Below are 19,909 nucleotides of genomic sequence, written 5' to 3'. Positions count from 1 at the left end.
GCCCATCTGTTGTTTCAACTTTCCCCACAGGCCAAGGTCACACCCTCCAAGGAAGGTGGAATTTCCCTGTGAAGCGTCCGTCCGTTTTAATCTCATAGGGGCTGAGCACCTTCCTGATGCCCAGCATGTTGCCCTGAACAATCTGCCTGAAGGTCCAAGGGTTCTGGTTGTTCAGCTCCCTCTCTGCCTGCTCCTCATGCATGGCCGCCAAGCTCTCTCTGCTCACCACCTTGGCGGGAAACGGCAGCTTCTTGGCCACCTCCTTCAGGATGGGCTCCACTTCCCCAAACTCCACGCTCCCTCCCACTTCCACGATGAAACGGCCGTAGCGGACGGGCGTCACGTAGTGGTCGATGGCGCCCTTCCCGCCGCCCATGCGCTGACCCAGGCCTTTGCGGGTGATGGGCTTGTAAGGGCCGTCGATGCGCCAGCGGGCGAACGTGGTGCGGGGGTCCATCTTGCGGTTGATGGTCAGACGCATCATCTCCGTGTGACCCCAACGTAGGAAGCCCCCTCCCATGGCCACGATAGCATACTGTCCCGTAGTGAAGGCATTCGCCGCCTTGGCCGGACCCTGGATGTCGCGCAGTCTCTTTCCCTCCTTTTTAGCCTTTTTTAAGTTGGGCACCTTGTTCAGGAACTTCAGTTTGGGGCGTTCGGGGAGAACCACGTCGCTGTAGTCTGGGGGTATCTCGTATGACTTCAATCCGGCAGACAGAACCTTCAGGCGAGATCGTAACGTACCTCGTGGATGTCCGCTGGCTCTACAGACGCTGGCGAAACCGCCAACCGTGTGCTTGATTAATGAAATCATGGCTGCGCCTTAAAAGAAAGGCACAAGGAAATCAACTCCGTAACCACCAAAACATTACAACATATTAGGCATAGAAATCAGGGGGCTACAAAACCACACGCCGGAAAAGGTCGCCGCCATTGGTGCTGCAGCTTACTGTATCAACATCATCTGTCATCTCTTTATGCCCAAATATGTAGACTGACATCATAAATATGACGTCATTGCCCCGAATGGGAAACATAATGTACACTCTACAGTATTTGTCTCTCTGTTTTTGCCCAAATATGGAGACGACTGACTTTATAATATGACCGTATAATATTGATGTCATAGATAATACTGACATCATAGACTGGTCTCCAACACTCTGATAACTGACGTCTTATCAGAGAAAAGATGTCGTTCTGTTTTATCAAGGTTTGTTGTTGTTAGTATTCGTTGTAGCGCCAGCATCATGTTGTATCTGATCGGTCTGGGCTTGGGCGACGTCAAAGACATCACAGTGAAAGGCCTGGAGGTGATCCAGAGGTGTTCCAGGGTTTATCTGGAGTCCTACACCTCCATCCTGCCCGGAGGAGGTCAACAAGCGCTGGAGCAGTTCTACGGCCGTCAGCTCATCGTGGCCGACAGGGAGATGGTGGAGCAGGAGGCGGACCGGATCCTGGCGGGAGCCGACGTCGCCGACGTGGCCGTCCTGGTGGTGGGAGACCCGTTCGGCGCCACCACCCACAGCGACCTGGTGCTGAGAGCGGTGCGCGCCGGGATACAGTACCGGGTCGTCCACAACGCCTCCGTCCTGAACGCGGTGGGATGCTGCGGCCTGCAGCTGTACAGCTTCGGGGAGACGGCGTCCGTCGTGTTCTGGACGGACGGCTGGAAGCCCGAGAGTTTCTACGACAAGATAAAGAGGAACCGAGACGTGGGTCTTCACACGCTCTGTCTGCTGGACATCAAGGTCAAGGAGCAGTCCGTGGAGGACATGATGAGCGGTCGGAAGGTGTTCCAGCCTCCCAGGTTCATGACCGTCGCGCAGGCCGCCCGACAGCTGCTGGAAATCATCTCGAACAGGAGGGAAAAGGGGGAGGAGCCGGCTCTGGCCGAGGACACGGTGTGCGTGGGCGTGGCCAGGATCGGCGCCGACGACCAGCTCGTCACCACGGCGACGCTAAAACAACTGGTGTCGTGTGACCTGGGCGGGCCGCTCCATTCGTTGATCGTCACCGGCAGGCTCCACCCCCTGGAGGTCGATATGCTCCGCCTCTCTGCTGTGTCCGACGCCCTGATTGGCCTGAAGATGACGGACAGCTCAACCTACATGTCCTAACACACACAAAAAGACTGTCCACGCCTCCCTACACTGGGATTGGCTGGCTGAGCCCTTAGATTATCTGACAGCCAGTCAATCACCATTTGTTATAATGTATTCACCTGTTTCTTGGCTGTGTGTTTTGTCGCATTTCATTGGATATCATTAGTCATCTGACCGGTTTCATTGGATTTCATTGGATCAAAAGACAGAAAGTGGAACACAGTGAAAAGCCTCGGAAACAGGTGGATAGGAACATGAAATGGTTAAAAAAATAAAATAAAAAATCTATTAACACCACTTGGATGCAATAGTTATTAACTGAATTTATCAGCGTTTTACAGTTTAAATAGCATAACATAGTTTAACAGTGGTTAACCCATTAAGAACTGAGGACGATTCTATACAAATGTCTTCTAAATCCTAACAGTTTTCTGAATAACGTTGAGCAGTGGTGCTCAAACCTTTTCATGCCAAGGACCCATAATTATTTGTCCGACCCTCATCTCAACATATTTTGTTCCAGGGACCCCCAGAAACAAAGATTTGAGTTAAAATGTTTGCTTTAAATATATATTCGAGATTTGCACACATTTTCAAGATTTTTCAAAGATAGCAGATCAAGCTCATAGCTCAAGTATATAAAATAATGGTTAAAGTGGTTAAAATGATTGTGATGCTATATTAACTACTTTTGCTGGGGACCCCCTGGTACCCCCTCAAGGACCCCCTGCTGGGGATCCTCCTTAAACCCCACGCAGGTTTCCAGGGCGTGTGATGATGATGAACCTTACCTGGAACAGACAGGTTCAGCATGAAGTAGGGCCGTCCTCGGCTCACCGTTTCCTGCATGATGATGGAGAAGCTGTACACGTCTCCAGCGGTGGTCGAGTGAAAGGGATGACCCATCCTCAGGATCTCTGGAGCCGTCCATACCAGTTCTGGACCACACACACACACACACACACACACACACACACACACACACACACACACACACACACACACACACACACACACACACACACACACACACACACTCAGAATCTGATTTATTGGACCGGACCGCTGGCCTAGTTAATCGTCAACTTACATTTGTAATCGTGACAGCCCTAAGAACATCTAGGTGTTCTTCATTGTGTTTTATTTGACTAATAGCTCACCCTCGGGAGCCGGCTCTGGGCAGGGGAAGCCATGACCCTCCAGAATGATGTGGTGTCCATAGTCGGTGATCTTCAGGACGAAGCGTCCGTCCACCACGCAGTTACGAGACTTCAGACGGCCGTGACAGAGTCCCCTGTTGTGGAGATACTTCATACCCTGACATGGAAATACACTTTTACATCTTAGTCACTCTGGTGACATGCATGCAGAGATGGAAGAAGTACTCACATTTGTGACTTATGCCAAACCATATCAAAATGTCTTCTAAATGTCTCCTAACAGTTTAAAAAAAAAAAAAACGTATGTTTCTATATCAGTGGTGCTCAAACTTTTTCATGTCAAGGACCCCCAAAATGATATGTATTTGGCCGCAGACCCCCATCTCAAAATATTTTGTTCCAGGGACCCCCCAGAAGCAAAGAATAGAGTTAAAAATGTTCACTTCAAAAGAATATATATATTCAAAGATTTGCACACATTTTCACGATTTTTCAAAAATAGCAGATCTACAGTACAAGCTCGTAGCGGCACTCGGTGCCGCGCTATGAGCTTGTATATCTGCTATTTTTGAATAGCCAAGGTGTAAAATAATGTTTTTTAGCTCAAATCAAAAAGTGACACAGAATCTGAATGGGTAGAGAGGTTAATTGATTAAAATATAAAAATTCTATTGTCTTTTTTATGTCCAATGTATTTGTATTTAAGTTCATAAAGTTAACATAAGTATAACTAAATACATTTGGAATTAAATAAAAATGTTACTTTTAAGAATTCAAATTCAAAAATAGCAAAAGAAAAAAAAATCAGGATTCCTATAAAAAATAGTAAAAATAGCCGATCTACAAGCTTAAAACGTGTCGCAGTGCGACGCGTTTTGAGCTCGTAGATCGGCTATTTTTGCTACTTTTGTGTGACATAGAATGGCCCGACAGTATATGCAATGTGGCCCTCTGGGGTGAGTGTGGAAATATAGTGGCCCTCTCCATCATCCATCAAGTTGCCCACCCCTGGTCTAGCCCTATGGAATTTATGGAATGCATGTGCAAAAAAAAAAAACACATTTAAAATATTGATTTGATGCTCATATTAACCGTAGGAAGTATTAAGCTGAAACTGAATTCCCCAACCCAACCATCCACTCCCCCTTTCCTTCCATCCATACCATGACGAGGTCCATCATCAGCGAGTACTTGAACATCCAGTCCAGCTTGACGTCCTCGTTGAGGGCCAGGTCCTCCAGGCTGCCTCTGGAGGCGAACTCCGTCACCGTGGCGAACACGCCGCAGTCGTAGAAGAACGCGAAAAAGGGGTTCACGTTCTCATGATGCAGGTCTCTCAGCTGGAGGAGGAGGAGGAGGAGGAGAGATGAAGAGAGGGTTGTGTTCTATGACAGTGGTTGTCAAAATATTTTCATGTCAAGGACCCCCCAAATGTATATTTGGCCGCAGAACCCTATCTGAACATATTTTGTGTCGAGAGACCCCCATACAAGAGTTGTGTTGTTAAAATGTTTCAAAAACATTCCAAAATTGTCACTTTCTCTTTAAGATTTGTTGAAAATATGCGAGAGTGCAATTCAACATTGGTGAACTTATGACCAGGCGCCAACCAACAGGAATGAAGTGTCATGGTAATGATTGACCCCACTTGGCAGGCATTTCACTTGTAGTTTTCTCTCTGTGAACCAACCACTCCAACGTAAGTTAAATGAAATACACACCAGAAAACCTGCACTGCCCACAACCCGCAAGACAACATGGGATATATTGACACATTCAACGCCTTGGCATGCGTTGGCTACTCCCTGTCAGATGCTACTGTATGTGTGACCGTCAGTCGTGGAAAGTAACTAAGTAGCCTACATTTACTGTTCTACAATTTCTACTTTACTTGAGTATTTCCAATTTCCAATAGTTTAACTTCTACTCCACTACATCTCGGATCCAAATATTGTACTTTTACTCCACACTACATTTATATAAAAACTTTAGTTACTTAGATGTGGATTTTGATTACCGTATTACTACGAAACATACATTAACCTCTTCAGTCCCATTTCGGCCATTTGAAAATAGCCGATCTACAAGCTCACAATGTGTCGCATCGCGACGCATTGTGAGCTTGTAGATCGGCTATTTTCAAAATATTTGTATACATTTGAAAACTTGAAATGGGACATTCTGCATACTTTTACTTAAGTCAAAAATGTGAGTACTTTTTCCACCACTGGTGACCGTACCCATAATCTGGTGTCCTTGTACAGTAGTTGTCTAATTAGGGACTAGTTACAGATTAGGGACTAGTTACAGTCTATCTGGTAGGATGGAGAACCCACAGTAAACGGGACTGAACTCGAGAAGCACTGAACTAACGGATGCATGGACACTTTGGACAGACAACTTTACAGAGATAGATAGATAGGGTTATAGTAGCACGTCAAAATATGACATATGAAAATAGGTTGAAAATGACAGAACTGACCTGTTGAAACACGTCCCTGGTCTTATGGCTGACGCCAGAGAAGGATCCAGATGGCATCTTCTTCACCCATGCCCAGTCTCCCTACAGGAAGGAATAGAAACATGTAACCACATTAGGGCTGTAACCAATCATCAATCACTTTTTTTTCTTTTTTTTTTCTACATTTTTATCCCACGATTTTGTAACCCCATTTTTTACACCCAGTGCCAATTGTCTATGTAATCCTGGGCACTACCTTCCCTCTGCCAACCTAGGGAGGCCAGGGCCGAGCTCATGCCTCCTTCAATGCATGAGAGCCAACTGACCTTCTTGTCAGCTGACAGGGGGGAGTTTCCCTGGTTGGACGTAGCGCGTGGAAGGAACACGTTATTCCAACCAGTTCCTTTCCCCTCCATCAGGCGCCCCGGCTGACCAGGGGGAGGCAGTATAGTGACCTGAACTACTGCATGTTTTTGTGAGGGTACCTACCCTAGGGAACACGGGGAGAACATGCAAACTCCACACAGAGAGGCCCTTTCGCCAACCATCAATCACTTTCTTAGTGCTTATTCTACCGGTTACTTTTTCTGTTGATTGAGTAATTGAAAGGGGTGTTTTCTTTTTTTTAAATTGATGTGAAAATGTTGCAATAGATTTTCTTTTTAATCAATTAAACCGTTTAATTTAAAACATAGCAAAAAGTATGTGATGTGAAATTTATATTGTTTCATAATCGATTGAATTGATTAGTTAGTAATTCATTATTGCAACCCTAAACCATATGAATCCTAGTGTCCCAATTCATGTCGTAATAGGCGAAGATTCTGCGAAAAAATCTGATCGTTGTGAGCTTGCAGATCAGATATTTTCAGAGCTTCAAAGCATCAGTACAGTACAGTCCCCTGGGGGACACCGGTCAACGAAGTATACATTTATTTCAGACACTCAAATCTCCAAGGTTTCAAATCACTGATGGGAATAATCTGAACACCCAAACACTGTTCATTTTGACAGAAAATGTAGTTTTAGTCATAGTCTTAATAATTCTAGTAACCTCTGTGCGTTTGTAGTGGTGGTGGTGAAGCTACCCGGTTCTCCTCACTGGCTGGACCAATTGCTCTGATTTTGCACACAGCCATTGACCATTACCATCTGAACTTAACTGTGAAGCCCGTTTTTCAATTTCATCAAATCTCAGCTTCTTATTAGCGTTTTTGTGTCAAACACTGTCGCCATGGTTACGGGGCTGCCCAGCTATGGGACGAACTGCCTCCCGGGTTGCCAGATCATGTGCGCATATCCCCCCACGGATGCGCTGCGCCGACCGGGTATGGTCTAGTAGTCTTAATTCATTTAGTTTTAGTCATATTTTTGTAATCCGAAATGTTTTAGTTTTTGTCTAGTTTTAGTCGACTAAATATCAGCAATTTTAGTCGACTAAATCTACAGTTGATTTTGTCGTCAAAAGTGTATTTTGGCGGTGCCTTGATGGCGTTGTAATGCCTGATTTTACACTTGGTTGCACTCTGGAAATAACCAATCTACTAGATCGGCTATTGCAAACAAACATACATAAAACAAACATAAAATGACTTGTCTTTTAGTTCTACTGGATCTCTTCTCCATTAGTCCCTACATTACCTAACATCTTAGCCCAGGGGTCTTCAACGTTTTCAGGCCAAGGACCCCCTAGCTGAGAGAGAGATGAAGCAGGGACCCTCTAGCTGAGAGAGAGATGAAGCAGGGACCCCGTAGCCGAGAGAGAGATGAAGCAGGGACCCCCTAGCCGAGAGAGAGATGAAGCAGGGACCCCCTAGCCGAGAGAGAGATGAAGCAGGGACCCCCTAGCCGAGAGAGAGATGAAGCAGGGACCCCCATATTGTATAAAATTGTGTTTCAGATTCAACTTTTTTTTGTTTACGTGGTCTGCTCTTTTTTCCCACTACGCCTATACCTCTTTTCCAAAAATAGCCGATCTACAAGCTCACAACGCCTCGCAGCGCGAGGCGTTGTGAGCTTGTAGATCTGCTATTTTTGGCTAAAGTTCTCCTCAGAAAAGGGATGCTAGGGTTATAAGTGGATAAGGTAAAAAAAAAAACATATCACACAAAGATTTGGCGGACCCCCTGTAGTAACTCTGAGGACCCCCTAGGGGTCCCCCTGTTGAAGACCCGTCTTAGCCTATTTTTATTTGTTGCCGAAATTGTCAATATATTTAGTCTTAGTTTTAGTCATCATAGCTTGGTTTTGATTTAGTTTTCATCAGTGAAAAAAGCTAGTGGATGAAATTAACACCGAACCCGATCCCATAAGCCAGTATATAGCTTCCCGTTTAGAGGCGGCGTCTCACCTCGAAGACGACCACGCTGGAGTTCTCGTGCGTGGCGGGCGTCAGGATGGAGATGGAAGACAAGCTGTGCTCGACCTCTGACGCACCGTTGCTGCCTCCTCTGCTCTCATCTGACTTCTGCACACAGGTAGAGGAGGAATGTTGGTGTTATAATGTGTGTGTCTTTAAAAATACTTAGCTCACCCAAAAAAATACTAAATTTCTATCGATTAGTCACGCCATGGAGACTTGAATTCATGGATATTCTTTTGTTTTTGTCGCCTAAGCCAATAATTTGATGACCAGCGGACCGGTAGGAGACACAAAGGAAACTCTTTGTGTCTCCTACCGGAGCCGCTGCCGGTCATCAAATTATTGCCGTAGGCAATTTCGATAGAAATTCATTTTTGGGTGAACTATCCCCTTAACCCTGCAAGGCCCAGATTCTTTTCAAGTTGTGATGATTCCTGGCTCTGTGGGGGGTATTTATATGCAAATATCCTGGCCAATGGCATTGTAAGACTAAACAATAGGACCCAATGAGGATTTAGAGGTGAAAAAAAAAAAAAAAACAGAAAAGAAAAATGATTTAAACTAATTTCTTTATAAAACATACATGTGATCGTGCGATCACACTGGGCCTTGCAGGGTTAAACAGATAGTTCTGGCCATCCTTGATTATGACGTTCAAAGCCGTCGTAAAATAACATGGTCTTAACTCTGATGCAATAACACTTTATTAATACCAACGTTAATTCAAAATGCTGCTGCCAGATTGTTAAGCAGGTCCAGCAGAAGGTGCCACATCACTCCAGTCCTGGCCTCTTTGCGCTGGCTTCCTGTTAATTTCAGGGTCCGGTTCAAGGTCCTGGTGCTCACTTATAGAGCTCTGCATGGTCAGGCCATGGTCACCCTTTAGCTGACCTGTCCTGTGTGCTAGTAATGCTACAGTGGTACAGTTACTGTACAAACAGATGCAGCAGACTGTGGGGAACAGAGTAACACTGACACTGACACTGACCCTGTTGTAAATGGCTGGGTTGATGAAGGTGACGTCAGCCAGTGTCAGCATCATCTTGCTGCGACTCTTCATAATGGTGAGGCTTCGCCTGCACAACAAAGGACCAGCAGTGAAACATGGGGAGTTACTGTATGTCGATATACAACAGTGGTTCTCAAAGTGGGGTCCAAGGACAGTGGGTCACCAGCAAAATTCGTCACCGTAGTATATTAGCAGTTTAACCACTTTAACCGTATCTTATACTTTATTTGGCTGTTCAAAAATAGCCGATCTACAACCTCAGAACACGTCGCATCGCGAAACGTTGCAAGCTTGTAGATCTACTATTTTGGTCTTGATTTATTCATGTGAGGAAATGTGTGAAAGATTGTGCTCAGCCTAAACAACAAAGGGCCAAAGTGATTCGTCAATCAGATTGAAATCATTCCGATTTAACCTGGACTAAATAGTAGTAGTAGTACTTTATTTTGGTCATAACAGGAAAATTCAATATATTCATCATATCATATCATATGGTTTAATTAATAAAAGTGATCGTGTGAATTGTGACTCTACAAAGGAACTTAGGAAGCGGTGCAGATTAATACCAGGTGGTCTCAAAGTAAATTGTGGGATCCACAGGAGCACCATAAAAAATGTGTAGGCTACACATTTTTTGTGTGGGCGCCATGGTGAATGAGTCCATTAAACGCTTGATCTGTGTACCGGAAATGTTGGAGATCGGCAGAAGGTTATGCACCACATTCCCCAAATTATAGGATTGACAGACGGGTTGCATATTCTAACCCCTGGGCTGTACCACGCACGTGATGTGCGTGGATTGTAAATGCGTGTGTACTGTAATATGCGTCTGGAAAGCTGGAATTGTTTATACCATTTGTGGCTTGTACTATTGGAAAGTTATTAATTCTGTGTATTTTGTTGTCTGTTAACATGACAGCATAATAGCCTACATCTCTTCACTATTTAACAGTCTGTTGACATTAGAGGGTTGTTAATCCTTACCATTGTGCCCTCTGTTTAAGTTGTAAAAGTATAATTTATTTGCGGGTTGACAGCCAGAAAACATTGCAAGGTTTATAACCCACCATTTTACAGAGTGACGACATCACATAGTTATTTCTTTAACACTATGTAGAACTGGTGTGTTTGTGTATGGTAGTATTCTGGGACTGTACAGTACCTGATGCCGTAGATCAGGGCTACAGCAAACACAGTAGACAGTAGTGGAACAAGTATCATCCCAATGGCTGAGTACTTGTCTACACCTGCAGAACACAAAACCGTGGACACATTTAATTTTGAGGAAAGTTTCAGTTACTGTATAACTAACATTTTACAAGATTACACATGGGTGTCATGTTCTTTCTGTCTGTCTGTCTGTCTGTCTGTGTCTCTCTGTGTCCGTCTGTCTGCTTGTGTCCAGTGAATCCATGTTTGTGAATGCATATGTGTGTGTTTGTATAAGGACATCTATACGTATGTGTGTGTTCTACTCTGATCTACTGTGTGCGTGTAGAGAGCTTACAGGTCTATTGCCAGCAGCACTTCTATTATAGTGTCAGTCGCAAAACATGAATCATCAAATATATACAGACGGGTGACAAATTAAAGGAAGCATATGATTCATGTACATACTCATCGAACCATTCAGTGGCCCCTCCTGCCCTTTGGATGAGGACATTGTAACCCTACTATAACATCCCTCTCTATGTAGTTTATTGTCTTCGCCAGGCCGAAGGCGTGGCAGAGACTGTGTGTGTGTGTGTGTGTGTGTGTGTGTGTGTGTGTGTGTGTGTGTGTGTGTGTGTGTGTGTGTGTGTGTGTGTGTGTGTGCGTGTGCGTGTGCGTGTGCGTGTGCGTGTGCGTGTGCGTGTGCGTGTCTGTCTGTCTGTCTGTCTGTCTGTCTGTCTGTCTGTCTGTCTGTCTGTCTGTCTGTCTGTCTGTCTGTCTGTCTGTCTGTCTGTCTGTCTGTCTGTCTGTCTGTCTGTCTGTCTGTCTGTCTGTCTGTCAACAGCTAATCTCCGGCACCGTTGGCCCGATCGATATGAAACTGTGCACACAAAGTCAATTTACAATTTAGGAATTTAGCTAATACTCTCTCCAGAGTTGACAATAAGCAACCTCAATGTCCAAAACATATTTACTGATGTCCTTCCCACAGATCTATTATAAATGCAGATGTCACTTAAGTCACTAGTGTTCCTATAGAAACTGTAGTCTTTGTGACTGAAGCTCCTGCCATCCGTGCTCCACCAATGAACCTGAACCCTCTTTCAAAGTCACTCAAATCTTTTTCTCTTGCCATCTTGATTCAAAATCTAGGTGAAATGGGCATGCTCAGCATTCTATACGTGCCTCAGAGCATGATCAGATGTTACTTTTTTTTTGAACAGGTTCTTCCTTAAATATGTCACTCATCTTAATATTTAAAAACATGTTCACTGTAGTAAATGTCACACATAGCTGTGCAGTGGAGTAGAGCGTCACTATTTAGAATCCAGTGAAAACATTTGGTTCAAATGTAACGTGTTAAGATGTGTATGTGTTGGCATGAGCGATCATGTCTAAACAGTGTGTGGGTGGGCCCTGTGCAGAGTAATCATGCATGTGTGTGTCTGTGTGCATGTGTATATATTGAACTGTTTATGGGGGCATCTGCGTGTACATGTGCATAGTATAACGTCGCTGTAGGGTAGAAACCTCCTATCTCCATATGGTACCATATATTCAACTTGTTATGTTTTTTTCGTAAATGAATACCCTCCTTCGTCATACTACAGTGGCCTATCACGCAAAAGTAGCAACGAAAAAAATAAGCAGATCTACAAGCTCACAACACATCACAATGTAACACATTTGTAGTTTGTCTATTTTTGCTATTTTAGAAAAATGTTAGAGTGAAAGTGGTTAGGTCTGTGGGTTTTATAAATATTGAACCAATATAAAGCATTAACGAGAGCTTGTGACAAAAGAATAGCTACATTGGATCGATTGGAACACAGGGGTGTTAAAAATGGCAAAGACGTTTAGGGATAATGGGTAAGGCACTGGCGAAAATATGGCCCAGGGTATTTTTTCCCATTTTTTGAAAAGTAACAGTTTTGGACATACAAGGTTTCCACCCGACAGCGAGGATACACATGTGTCCACGTGTACACTACAGTATGTGCTGAGTGCGAGTGTGAGAGGCGAGCTTCACCTCCAGAGCAGATGACTCCCTTAGTGAACCAACAGGAGTGGTCCTTGCTGGGTCCGTAGCCACGAGGGTAGTGGATCTCTCTGCCCAGGAACCGCAGCAGGTTGACTTCCATATCGATCCTGTTATCAATCAATGGGATTCATTCAGTTACTGATATCATTATGACATGTATAGCTTCTGTTGTTGGCAGGGTTCTCTTTTCCCATTCTTTACGGAGCTTCTGAGCAAAATGTCAAATGTTCTGTAGTATTTTATTAGTATTACCACTGTAATATAGTACGTACACTCAATAACTTTACTGTGATCATAAACACTTTGGTGGTATCAGACCAGTGTGGTCCAATCATGTGCCCTGGAGCGCTGACTGTGTCTTCCTTTTCATTCCACTCCAACCAAAGTAAACAACAACAACAACATACATGTATGTGGGCTTTAGTTCCGAGGACAGTCCATCTGTGTCCAACACCAGGTAGTTGACCATAGCAGCTCCAGATACGCTGGTTTTGATGGGGTGACTGAAACCCTGCGACAACACACGCACACGCACACGCACACGCACACCAAAACATCATTGAGAATTGTACCTGATACCCATGTTCTAATGTGAGCCACGTTAACTTAAAGGCAACATGCAATTAACATTTACTTTAATGTGAAAAAAAACGATTTATTCGTTAATGTGAAAAAAAACTATTTATTCGTTAAATTATTTTTTCCATCAATCGTTCTCAAAGACATTTCTCTTACTTCTCCATGACTTTTAATGTAATTTCCCTAAGCAAAAGAAGCAACGTTTCTTAGTGTTGTTATAGTGAAAAGCATGAATTGTAATACTGGATGCAATGTGAGGCAGACTGTTAGTGTTACATGAACTTCACACAACACAGAAACTCCAATGTTTCTGTGTGCGGTTAACTGTTTTAAATCACCATTTTTATATACATTTGGTTTAACCCTTTAAATTTGGGAAAGCACCTGTGTCATTTCAGATTTTAGCTATATATATATATAGCATAATTTTTTCCCCCTGAAAACTCTTAGGATTTAGAACGTTGTCCGTTGTCCGCGGCGATCTGGGGGTTCTTCACTTGAAAAGGTTTGAGAAATACTGATTTAGAAGGCATGTGTAGAATCAGCCTCAGGTCTTAATGGGTTAATAAAACCATCATGATGGCCCTTTAGCCAGATCTACTTGAATGTGAGGGCTGCGTACCTGGAAGGTCAGGTTGCGTGAGTGTCTGGCCAGGTTGTATCCAGACAGTCGGTCACCTGACTCCCTCAGCCCCTTCACGGCATGTGCCATCAACACTATGGAACTGTAGATGGTACCGAACAGAGGAGACACCTGGAACGCACGCACACACGCACAATTTTGTGGTCAGATAGTGGTATAACCAACCAGGGGCCAGCCTCTGAGTTAAATTAAATTGAGGCTGTATAGGAAGTGATAGTTCATATGAATGGCCTGTGGTCTCGCTGTTTTACCCCTGCTGGTGTCAGAAAGAATTAGGCTCCATTCAAGCGGATGGGTTTTTGCCGAACTTATTACCTTTTATTACCTTAATAAACATTCTCATAAATACTATATGCTTCCAGTTGCTAGTTTAAAGTCTTCTTTCAATCACCATGCTATGGTGACATTTTGATACCAATACTTTTGTACTTTGACTCAAGTAAATTTTGAATTCCGGACTTTTACTTAAAGGGATACACGGCGAGTTCAGAGGTAAATAAACACCAGCAGTACTTTTCCCCGACCACCAGGGGGTGACGCAGGAGGGACTTCCATAGAGAGGTACTTTTGAAGGGATGGTGCCCGAAAACAGGTTGCTTTATTGGGATACAATATGCGGAAATTCCCACCCTGCTGGTTCTCTGAATTAAAAAAAAAAAATAGGCTCTTTCATGATAAATTGACCACATATATGAAGTTAAACAACTAAATTCTATCCACACGCTATCTTAAAAGTAAATTATGTGCCTCAAAAACGAAGTTTGAGAGCGTTTTAAAACCGAAAGTAAACGTTCATACGGACACGGACGCGCACGGACGCGCACATGCGTGCGTTAATTTACGTACCGGACATAAACATAGAACACATAAACATTAGGGAAAATACGGATTTCAGAAGGAGGACTGTGTTTCAATGCAGGAAAACACCCCAGCATCATTATATAGTGGCTGATAGAGGGGAAAAAATGCAAAATATACTGTATATATATATATATATTTTAAATTTAGGCTTAATGTTCCCTACAATACCTTTAACAGAGTATTTCTACATTGCATTGATACTTTTACTTAAGTAAAACATTTGAGTACGTTTTCCACAACTGCCCCCCACTGAACAAACTGAGCAACTCTGCAAATGTCACCCCTCATCTTCATCATCACCTCTGTCATCTTCTCATCATAATATACCTGCTGTGGCTTCAGGGTCTTAGCCACCTCCCCCCTCTCCACGGCGCCCGCCAGGGCCTCGTAGAACGACGTCTTGGGCGAGTCCACGGTGACGGTGAGCACGGCGTCGTAGGCCTTCAGCAGCCGGGCGTTGTTCCTCAGCACGGGGTGGCTCACATTGCGGTAGGGCAGGCTGTACAGCAGGGTGTCGTAGGGGACGAACGCCACAGAGCCGTCGACCATCCGCATGTCGTAGGCCGTCTCCAGGAGCTCCTTCTGGAGCTCACCGCCCAGCAGCACCGAGTGCATGCAGAGGATGACCACTAGAGAGAGAGAGAGAGGGGGGGGGGGGGGGAGACGGAGGATGAGCGTTTGACGTGAAAATATATGTTCAGATTTCATCAGAACACATTTCATATAGAGCAGTGGTTTTCAACCTTTTTCATGCCAAGGACCCCTAAATTGTTATACATTTGGCTGCGGACCACCACTTGAAAATGTTTTGTGCCAGGGACCGCCAAAAGCAAAGATATCAGTTAATTTTTGCTTTAAAAAAATATAAATATTCAAAGATATGCACACTTTTTCAAGGTTTTTCAAAAATAGCAGATATACAAGCTCATAGGCCGCGCTATGAGATTGTATATTTGCTATTTTTGAATAGCCAAAGCTAAGCGGTTAAAATGATTGTGACGCTTATGTTAACTCATTTTGCTGGGGACCCCCTGTTACTCCCTCAAGGACCACTGGTTGAAAACCACTGATATATTATAGAGTATCGGAAGTCTTGACGTCACTCCCGCTACCCCTGGGTCACAGAAGTATTTTTTCTATTGAAAACCCCATAGGGAAATTTTTAGATCGCGTCATAAGAACTCTAGCTTTCAAGAATAAACAAATCAGCCCCGTAGTATGTGGTATGCGACTCTGTGTCGTTTATGATATTGAGTTACATTTGATAGTCTGTGTTTTTGTTGTTGTTGTTAAATTAATAACTTTTTCACCGTCAGTTGATGCTTCATATCCATTTGAGTAAAATCGCCCCCGCTCATGGAACACAGCATGAAGCAATCTAAGATGTCCCTATGGGATTTTCAATATAAAAAAAAAACGGCCTCTAGTTCTCTATCGCAGGAATCGTCAACGTTTTCATGCCAAGGACCCCCTCGCTGAGAGAGAGATGAAGTAGGGGAGGTTGTGGGTTTTAATCCACCGTGGTGCATCCGGCGTGTTGAGCGGAAGGAATAGGACGAAGGCCCTACGTCCTCCCGGTGGGGGCTCCTCACTGGCAGGTGAGCCAGTAGGATAGGACAGCAGTGACAACACAGAAATGTGTCTGGGTAGGAATTAATTGGCATAACGACTAAATTGGGGAGAGAAAAAAAATAAGGGAAAAAAAGGACAGAACGGAATATATCAGTAACAGAAATACAAAGTAACAATAAACACTATAAAACAATAATAGGACTCACGGCGCATGTCTCCCATCTTGCGGACCTTGTCCAGGGTTCTTTTGACGCCGTGGGGTGTGTTCTCTATGAAAGCCACCATTCTGACCGCCATACCACGGCCTCTCAAAGAGTTAGCCAGCTGGATGGGAGACAGTACATACACACATCATGTTAGCACCTACACTACAGGGAAAAGATGCTTTATACCTTACATTCAAAATCATATTCAAGGGTATAACTTCTCTGATTGTGAACCTATATTGTTCCATTGTGAAGACATGTTAGAACCAGACATAGCACCTTGAAATGTGTGGAGAGAAGTAGCCTTTAAAATCCTTTAACAAATAAATAGATGAACAAAAAAAGTCCACATTTTGTAATCATCTTTAGAAGAAAAATATATTTTTCAAATCGTGTATTTTTTGCGAAAACAGTCCATATTTTTTTCCCAATGTAATTTGTATACTTTTTGTATAATATGTGTAAAATATTTTTCAAACCTTGGTGGCTGTTTCCACCCAGATGTCCTGTGAGGAAGAGATGATGCCCACGTGGGCCCACCTGAAGTAGTGCATGAGGTTGACCAGCACCTGGGCTGGCCGGGGCATGGAGTGGGCGAAGGTGGGGTGACTGTGGGCATCATCCAACTCACTACCTACACAGCTCCATGAAAACAGAGGCTGAGGAGAGGAGAAGAGAAGAGAAGAGAAGAGAAGGGAGAAAATAGTTTTTTGAGGGTTTTATTTTTACATCTCCTATTGACAATATCATATGAATGAATGAATGAATGGTTTATTTTCGTTCTTTTTTTCTACAACAAATCAAAACACTTGTGTGGACTTACAAAAAGAAAAGAAAATCACAAATGTACACCTTCAAAGTTTAATATTAAAACAATCTTAAAATAGGCTGCGATATGCAATGCATTATCCATCATAATGCAACAAATACAGTTGCACGACACAATTAAAAAGATGAAATGCACGCACGCAAATACACGCACGTGCACACGCACACATGACAGAGCTGGGCTCTTGAGTCACAGGCAGGTTAATTGCACCTGGTGCGCTAAACAGAGAAATGAATGAGCAGGTTCAGTTGATTGATGATGCCTTTGTGTTCAGATTCTGTGCTGAGTGTGAGCTAGCTTTCATAATCCGAGCAGTGTTGTATTATTATTATTGTAGCCTTTGTACATCTCCAAATATTATATTAAAACAACGTGGTACAAGAATCCTCTATTCTGGACTGTCTGCTGGAGTGCGACCCTGGATCTGCTGGTAGGCCTATTTCATTTAATTTACTAGGCTATTTGATACATTCACACGTTAAAATGCTCCTCTGTAAACATCTTGGACAATATCGCTTGCGTGGTTGCGTTTACAAGTTTTTGGGTTCAAGTTTGATATGTTTTCTACTTTATTAGGCTACTGGTGATCAGTTGTTGCTACTGTATGTGGGAACAACACAACACACCTGGTGGTGATCAAAACTGATTGTTCCAATGTAGCAGTGGTGGAAAAAGTACTCAAATTGTTTACTTAAGTAAAAGTATATAAATACTGCAATGTAGAAATACTCTGTTACATGTAAAAGTTTTGAATACAAAATGTACTTGAGTAAAAGTACAAAACTATTGGTGTCAACATGTACCAAAAGTAGAAAGTAGCCTACTCATTTTGCAGAAGTTTTCAAATGAATAAAATAAAACATCTTTGAAAATACCAAAGCAATCTACAAGCTCACGTGTCACTTTGCGATGTGTTGTGAGCTTGTAGATCTTCTATTTTCAAACATTTTAGTACATTTACTTTTGGTACTTTAAGTACATTTCGATACCAATACTTATGTACTTTTACTCAAGTCAATTTTGAATTCCAGACTTTTACTTGTAACAGAGTGCTTCTACATTGCAGTATTGATACTTTTACTTAAGTAAAACATTTGAGTACTTTCTCCACCACTGCCAATGGTTTACTGTGGATGTTTGTGTGCTTTCATGTTAGAACACACAGGTATTCCACAGTGCCCTTCTGAAGTACCTTCTGAAGTACCATCCTAAATGGCAGGCCTTCTCCTACGTGGGGATGAAAGAGCGAGCTTAACCCCTGGACCCCTGATTGCAGCCAAGTTGAAGAAGCTTGGTTGCCCTTCTCCTCTGGCATGGTGTTCCCCTTCCACTTAGTCACCGTCCAGCCCTGCCAAACCTCCCCCTGCACCAGCACCCCCCCCGTCACACCACCTTGATGCCAGCATCCTTCCCACCATCCACCCCTCTGATCCCACACACCAGCCATACCCCCAACACATGTCATGCACCCCACCCAGAGCAATGGTATTTAACTTCCAGTAATATGACATTCAATCTTATGTTAGATTCAACTCTGTACAATTTATTGAAATTATTCATATATTTATTGTTATTAGGGCAAATGGGCAAATGTGTTTTTTGGTATTTCGGTTGGATTGTAATTTCATTAGTTAATCTTAGTTAGTATTGTATGGGTTTAGGTTGTAGTTATTTGTAGTTAATGGTAGTTTTTGTCTAGCCCCTTTTTTTTGGTCAGTAGTGGTCTGACCGCCCACTATATACTGTATGTTCCCCTTATCTGTCGTTCTGGTTAGATCAGTTGTGCTGTTCAGTTCAGTTGCTTAAGTTGATCCCAATTGTTTTGGGCCCACATTTCTGTTTGTTAAAACATTTTTGACACAAGAAAAGTAAAATTGTAGTATTTTATTATTTTAAAAACACAGAATAAAGTCTGTCTCTCCTTCCGACCAACTCGTCCCTGACATTTGGAGCAGGAGCATGGGGGAGCTTATATGGTCCATAATGGGAACATAGGCTCATTTTGAATTGAAAACCTTTGCCGCCCAAATAATGAGGTGTAACTACTTATTTACCTGTACTGTAGTTGATATGTTGCCTCATTAAAATTCTGTCAAATGAATGATTCAAGTTGCCCCAAGTCAAGTTTTACATAAACAATCTAAATTAGTTTTTTGCCAACATTTGATATAGGTTGTGATCAACTGGTGAATTATTTTTGGTTTACTTAATTTTCAAGCATGTGATTGTCCCTAATGATGATAATTACCTTAATATACCTTAATCTTAGTTAATCACTTAAACCCTATATACTTGACAGATGTCCCACGGGAGTCTATACTTGGCCATTTTCTTTTTTCCCCCTCAACACTAAATCTCTTCGAAAATAAATGTACAAGCTCATGCCATGACACGTACGCTTGTAGATCTATTTTCGCTGAATGTTAACCTATTATGACATGCCAGGGACACTATGGTTCATGTGGTTAAAACCGTTAAACACCCATCCCCCCCTCGCACTCACACCTACCTTGTTCCAGCCTTTGCCCACTAGTGATGCCGCATCACAGTATCCAGGGTTGATGGGTCCTATGAAGCCTGATGCCTTGGTATAGAAGCCCAGATAGGCTTCCAGGGCCCTGGATGTCTCACATGGCTCCTGCAGCGCAACAATCACACCAACAGTGGACATTGAGCAACATAAATAACTAGTCCATAACTTCATTTGGAATTTCTTGTCACAGAGTTTGTCTTTTCCAAATCCTTTGGAATTCACACCATTCCTTGACTTCATGAACATTTTCATCGATGTCAAGGAAAAGTGGTGGCTGTTCGTGGTGCGATATTCACAGTAGGACTACAGCAGCTTAAAGAAACACTATGAAAAAGCAAATTCCCAAAGTTAATGACTCGTTTCTTTGAGCCTGCACAGCACCAGGGTTGCGGTCTG

General features: G+C 43.2%; 3 protein-coding genes across 3 annotated transcripts in view; 1 reads left to right on the top strand and 2 right to left on the bottom strand.

Annotated features, from left to right (window-relative positions):
- gc2 (guanylyl cyclase 2) overlaps positions 1-19,909 on the bottom strand; it is a gene marked incomplete at both ends in the record, with an annotated part of 58,118 nt that overhangs the window by 7,680 nt on the left and 30,529 nt on the right. Inside the window, 14 exons of the mRNA XM_084043270.1 lie at positions 2,897-3,043; positions 3,266-3,422; positions 4,429-4,605; positions 5,748-5,828; positions 8,077-8,193; positions 9,077-9,164; positions 10,260-10,344; positions 12,279-12,397; positions 12,644-12,801; positions 13,492-13,623; positions 14,701-15,002; positions 16,152-16,269; positions 16,631-16,810; positions 19,490-19,618. Coding sequence (XP_083899396.1) covers positions 2,897-3,043; positions 3,266-3,422; positions 4,429-4,605; positions 5,748-5,828; positions 8,077-8,193; positions 9,077-9,164; positions 10,260-10,344; positions 12,279-12,397; positions 12,644-12,801; positions 13,492-13,623; positions 14,701-15,002; positions 16,152-16,269; positions 16,631-16,810; positions 19,490-19,618 — 1,990 coding nt within the window. The remainder of the gene's footprint in view (positions 1-2,896; positions 3,044-3,265; positions 3,423-4,428; positions 4,606-5,747; positions 5,829-8,076; positions 8,194-9,076; positions 9,165-10,259; positions 10,345-12,278; positions 12,398-12,643; positions 12,802-13,491; positions 13,624-14,700; positions 15,003-16,151; positions 16,270-16,630; positions 16,811-19,489; positions 19,619-19,909) is intronic.
- On the bottom strand, positions 38-814 carry LOC311035071 (large ribosomal subunit protein uL16m-like; the record flags this gene model as incomplete). Its single annotated transcript, XM_084043149.1, has 1 exon — positions 38-814. The coding sequence occupies one exon, from the start codon at positions 812-814 to the stop codon at positions 38-40; it is 777 nt and encodes a 258-aa protein (XP_083899275.1).
- LOC311034729 (diphthine methyl ester synthase-like) lies at positions 1,251-2,120 on the top strand (the record flags this gene model as incomplete). Its single annotated transcript, XM_084042697.1, has 1 exon — positions 1,251-2,120. The coding sequence occupies one exon, from the start codon at positions 1,251-1,253 to the stop codon at positions 2,118-2,120; it is 870 nt and encodes a 289-aa protein (XP_083898823.1).

This window comes from Gymnoscopelus microlampas (assembly GCF_963454915.1).
Source record: "Gymnoscopelus microlampas genome assembly, chromosome: 19".
Classification (NCBI taxonomy): domain Eukaryota; kingdom Metazoa; phylum Chordata; class Actinopteri; order Myctophiformes; family Myctophidae; genus Gymnoscopelus; species Gymnoscopelus microlampas.
Note: the sequence above shows the minus strand (reverse complement) of the source record. Positions and strands in the feature narration are given on the sequence as shown.